The 5344-nt window shown below is 55.4% G+C and overlaps 3 protein-coding genes across 3 annotated transcripts in view; 1 reads left to right on the top strand and 2 right to left on the bottom strand.

Moving 5' to 3' along the window:
* LOC102375368 (histone H3-like) overlaps positions 1 to 418 on the top strand; it is a 5301-nt gene extending 4883 nt beyond the window's left edge. Inside the window, exon 2 of the mRNA XM_025204809.1 lies at positions 6 to 418. Within this exon, the coding sequence (XP_025060594.1) occupies positions 6 to 344 (339 nt within the window). The 3' untranslated portion in view covers positions 345 to 418. The remainder of the gene's footprint in view (positions 1 to 5) is intronic.
* A 1633-nt stretch (positions 419 to 2051) lies between these two features.
* Positions 2052 to 3443, bottom strand: LOC112550398 (histone H3, embryonic-like). Its single transcript, XM_025204825.1, has one exon. The coding sequence runs from the start codon at positions 3272 to 3274 to the stop codon at positions 2831 to 2833; it is 444 nt and encodes a 147-aa protein (XP_025060610.1). The 5' UTR covers positions 3275 to 3443; the 3' UTR covers positions 2052 to 2830.
* Positions 3444 to 4709: 1266 nt separating this feature from the next.
* LOC102382633 (histone H2B 1/2/3/4/6) lies at positions 4710 to 5330 on the bottom strand. Its single transcript, XM_025204826.1, has one exon. It carries the CDS (start codon positions 5148 to 5150, stop codon positions 4770 to 4772), a length of 381 nt encoding a protein of 126 aa, XP_025060611.1. The 5' UTR covers positions 5151 to 5330; the 3' UTR covers positions 4710 to 4769.
* Positions 5331 to 5344: the final 14 nt, after the last annotated feature.

Below are 5344 nucleotides of genomic sequence, written 5' to 3'. Positions count from 1 at the left end.
CCAAGGCGGCCCGCAAGAGCGCGCCCGCCACGGGCGGCGTGAAGAAGCCGCACCGCTACCGGCCCGGCACCGTGGCGCTGCGCGAGATCCGGCGCTACCAGAAGTCGACGGAGCTGCTGATCCGCAAGCTGCCCTTCCAGCGCCTGGTGCGCGAGATCGCGCAGGACTTCAAGACGGACCTGCGCTTCCAGAGCTCGGCCGTGATGGCGCTGCAGGAGGCCAGCGAGGCCTATCTGGTGGGGCTCTTCGAGGACACCAACCTGTGCGCCATCCACGCCAAGCGCGTCACCATCATGCCCAAGGACATCCAGCTGGCCCGCCGCATCCGCGGCGAGAGGGCCTGAGGGACTGCAGCGCCTCCCGTCTCGATCGCTAGGAAACAGTTCATTAACCCAAAGGCTCTTTTAAGAGCCACTCCATTCCCACGGGAAAGGGCTGTCTCTCGCTGGTACTGAGTTAGTGATTTATTACGGTATACGTTGTCGGGACGGGGGGTAGAGTTTTGGATTATGATTTTTAAGCCTTTTAAGCTCGTGCTTGTGTATGTTTTGTGTGCGGTGTCCTTTTCTCCTGAAATCTGAATTGGTGTGAAGGTGTCAGGGACGATGGCACCTCCCGTGTTGGTCGTTAGGAAACAATAGCCCAAAGACTTTGCAGCTATCTACTCCATTCCCAGAGACAAGGGCTGGAAAACTATATAAATTCCTCTTCGGTTTAGTCATAAAAAGTTCTGTATTAATGATCATCAATTGGTAGGTAACTGAACATGCTCATGAGTTTAGTACTGTTTCCCTAACCTGTTTCAACCCCCACAGCTTGTTAGTAACCATTATCTCTTCAGCTGATAGATAATCAACAGGGATCCTGTTTTTTGCTTGTTTTGTTTTAAAATCCTAATTTATCTGATTATCTTAAAAATCTGTTCACAGATTTTTAAGGAGAAAATCTGAACCTACAGAAGTATGGCTCAAACAGAAGGCCCCAAAATTCTGTTTCAGAGTGAGTTTTTGTAGATATACCCAAAAACCCTGTAGCAACAACTAGAAGTAGAGGGGTAAAAGTACCTGAGGGATCGCCGCACCTCTGGTCTTGGCACCAGGTTTGACAGGGTTTTTGGGTGTAGCTACGCTGGTCTAAGGACATGGGCAGGCAAGGTTCTTTGAGTAGATGTGATATCTTTTATTACACCAACTGAGTAGTTGGAGAAAAGTTCTTAGCAAGCCTTTGGGCACAAACACCCTTCTTCAGACACACTTTTCCAAAAAGCAGCTATTCATTCTTGGCCTAGTTTAATATTAAAGGTTTGATAAACAGATTCTTATTCTACATGTCCTGGGTACTGCTTGTGATATCAGTGCAAGCTTATTGATTATCAGGGATCTGGGGTTTCTGTTTGCTGTGGGCAAACACATGGCAAAACACAGATTTTCTCCTTAAAAGGAGGAAAAACTAGCAACATGACATATATTCAAAAAACAGCTAAATGGTATATCTGCAAAAACTTGCCTGCCCATGTCCTTAGACCAGCATAGCTGAAACAGAATTTTGGGGCCTTCTGTTTGAGCCATACTTCTGTAGGTTCACAGATTTTCTCCTTTAAAAGAAGAAAATCCCTGTGGAAACTGGGTTTCTCCTTGCAAACTGGCAGACTTCTGGCCTACAAGGGACTGCTTGGGGCTGTGGGGAGAGGGAGCAGGAGGTGCCACATGGATATACATGCACTCACATGCACCTGGCAGCGTGGAGGAGAGCAGCTTGAGCTCCCTCAGGTAAGGGTGGAGGGGGTGTGGGGAGTAGAAGCTACTTGTCAAGGTGGGGAGCAAGGACGACATGCCGGGGTGGGGGTGGGTTCCAGGGCCCGCATTCTCCCCTCAGATTTCTGTGCCCTATACCAGATACAGATAGGAGCTGCCTTCACAGCCAAATAGGCAGGACCTGGAGCAGGAAAGAGGGCTGAACCACCATGGCCATCAAGATGAGGCCCCCCAAATTAGGCATCACCTGTAGCAGGAAAGGGGGCTGAACCACCATGGCCATCAAGATGAGGCCCCCTCTGCTTGCCTTGTGCCCCCCCCTAACCTCTGAAGCATTACCTATATCTACGCACCCCCTTCCCCACACACTGAAGGACTAGGTCCTGGGGGTGAGGTGCAGCAGGCCAGCAGTGAGAGGCACTAGTAGGTCTGGGGGAGTGAGGAGTGGAGGGCACTGGTAGATCAGCATGACAAAACAGCTGAGGGCAGAGGGGTGGAGACACAGAATCAGATAAATTAGGATTTTAAAACAAAACAAGCAAAAAACAGGATCCCTGTTGATTATCTATCAGCTGAAGAGATAATGGTAACAGATTAATAACAAGCTGGGGGGGTGGAAACAGGGTAGGGAAACAGTACTAAACTCATGAGCATGTTCAGTTACCTACCAATTGATGATCATTAATACAGAACTTTTTATGACTAAACCGAAGAGGAATTTATATAGTTTTCCAGCCCTTGTCTCTGGGAATGGAGTAGATAGCTGCAAAGTCTTTGGGCTATTGTTTCCTAACGACCAACACGGGAGGTGCCATCGTCCCTGACACCTTCACACCAATTCAGATTTCAGGAGAAAAGGACACCGCACACAAAACATACACAAGCACGAGCTTAAAAGGCTTAAAAATCATAATCCAAAACTCTACCCCCCGTCCCGACAACGTATACCGTAATAAATCACTAACTCAGTACCAGCGAGAGACAGCCCTTTCCCGTGGGAATGGAGTGGCTCTTAAAAGAGCCTTTGGGTTAATGAACTGTTTCCTAGCGATCGAGACGGGAGGCGCTGCAGTCCCTCAGGCCCTCTCGCCGCGGATGCGGCGGGCCAGCTGGATGTCCTTGGGCATGATGGTGACGCGCTTGGCGTGGATGGCGCACAGGTTGGTGTCCTCGAAGAGCCCCACCAGATAGGCCTCGCTTGTGGGGATCGCCGGCTCCGTCGACTGCTGGTGGCGCCGGATCTCGCGCAGCGCCACGGTGCCGGGCCGGTAGCGGTGCGGCTTCTTCACGCCGCCCGTGGCGGGCGCGCTCTTGCGGGCCGCCTTGGTGGCCAGCTGCTTGCGGGGCGCTTTGCCACCGGTCGACTTGCGCGCAGTCTGCTTCGTGCGGGCCATTCTCACACGCAAACGCTCAGCCTTCTGACACTGCTCAGGAAAACTCACAACAGCTCTTCTCCGGCTCTCGCTTTTATAGGCAAGCTCTCCGTCCCGATTGGCCGGGTGCCGAGACGCGCCTGCCATTGGGTAACGTGAACTTTTGAAAAGCCCGCGCTGGCCGAGCCGGAACCCGATCCGCCCCGGCCTGTCCCCGCCCCTCTGCCTCAGGCCCCGGCAGCTTGGGGCCACGGCCCGGTCACCATTTCACGTCCACACGGGCCGAACTTTCGTTTCCAGCCACCTCTTTTTGTCTCCAGCCTGAGCCGCCGCCAGCCAGCAACAGTCGCGGGAGACGAAGGGCGCCGGGGGCGGAGGGAGGACCAAGGAAGCGAACGGCTGCGCCGAAGGGAGGTCGCGCTCTGGTGTTCAGGGGGCAACAGAAAAGGCGACGCGGCTCTTCAAAACGCGTCGCCTCCCCGTGCCCCGTCCCTCCCTCTCCTCCCGTCCCTCCCTCAAGCTCGGGCGGGAAGAAAGCGGCAAGGCCTGAGCTAGAGCCAGGGACGGGTCTTTGGTAAAGGGGCTCGCCCTCCCCGCGACACCAGTACGTGCAAGGACACAACCCATTCAACAGCCGGCGGCCTAGAGCAGAGAAATGGCAGAAACACCAGCGCCGGCTCTTTTCCTCGGCCCTCGCGCCCCCCTCCCCCAGCTGCTCCCAGGGCACCGAACGCGGCGCGGTTTTCAATCAGGTCGGGCTTTGCCGCCAGGCGCAGCCAATCAGCCGGTGCCTGCCGCCTTCTTGTCGTGACGTTTTTCAAACGGCTTGCTCCGACATCACGGCGCGGGGGAATTCAGGGACCCCCGCCGTCAGCTCCCCCTGCCCGCGGGGCGGGGTCTGAAGGTGTGTGAAGCTGCTGCCGGGGAAGCAACATATAGGCGCCCAAATCCAGCTCACTTAGACTTGTCATTCAGAGGGCAGCCCCCTCCTCTCAATCCGAGGACTACGAATCTCGGATTGGAAGGAAAAGGGCTGGCGGCCTTTAAGCGACTGGATGGAAAAGACGCGGCTACCTTTTCTTCAGCCGCACTTGCAGGCACACCTGCCTAAGCCTGCAGGGCAAGAAGTGGCGACAGGAGTCGCTTGGTGACTGCTTGTTGACTCAAAGACCCCGTGAAGGGATAGTGGCCTCCGCCCCCGCGCACGAACTTGTAGCGAGCCCTCCCCGCTATGAAAAAACTATCCAGACATCCACCTTCAGCAGCGGCCGGCACCGGGGCAGCTTTGAAATGAACCCGGACGATTTTCGCCTACTTAGTTCGGGCTGCTGAAGTGTTTGCTGGTCACAGTTTCAAGGAAAGAGCCGCCTTCACAGAGGCACGGTCTGGGACGTGGTGCTGAGCAGGGCTGAGGACAGAGAGAAGTGGGGCAATGGCTAGGTAGGCTGCACTGAAGTTAAAGGTGCTCAAGATTACGCGGGGGTGCTATTTCCACGCCTCCTCCTGCCCCCAAGGGCCGGGAAGCAATTTGGGAAAGTGGTTAGGAACAAAGACAGCTTCTACAGCTCTTTAAGTGATCAAGTGGGTGGCTCTTAAAAGAGCCTTTGGTTGAAACGATGCAGGAAGCATGCGAGGAACCCGTTTACTTGGAGCTGGTGTACTTGGTGACAGCCTTGGTGCCCTCGGACACGGCGTGCTTGGCCAGCTCCCCGGGCAGCAGCAGGCGCACGGCGGTCTGGATCTCCCGGGACGTGATGGTCGAGCGCTTGTTGTAGTGCGCCAGGCGGGACGCCTCCCCGGCGATGCGCTCGAAGATGTCGTTCACGAAGGAGTTCATGATGCCCATGGCTTTGGACGAAATGCCGGTGTCCGGGTGCACCTGCTTCAGCACCTTGTACACGTAGATGGAGTAGCTCTCCTTCCTGCTCTTCTTGCGCTTCTTGTCGCCCTTCTTCTGCGTCTTGGTGACCGCTTTCTTGGAGCCCTTCTTGGGGGCGGGGGCGGACTTGGCGGGCTCAGGCATCCTGGTACGACGGACCACGTCCTTCACTACCAGTCGACAAACAAACAAATGTCACAACTGCGCGGCAATGGCGGCGGCCGCCCGGCATTTATAGCGGTGTTATGCAAATGAGCAGATTCCGCTCCGTGCGATTTTACTGGACGCGAGGCCCGCGCGACGGCCCCTCCCGCCGGCCTCCCTCGCCATTGGTCAAG

This window comes from Alligator sinensis, unplaced genomic scaffold (genome assembly GCF_000455745.1).
Source record: "Alligator sinensis unplaced genomic scaffold, ASM45574v1 scaffold166_1, whole genome shotgun sequence".
Taxonomy (NCBI): Eukaryota; Metazoa; Chordata; order Crocodylia; family Alligatoridae; genus Alligator; species Alligator sinensis.
This window is presented reverse-complemented; position numbering and strand designations above follow the sequence as displayed.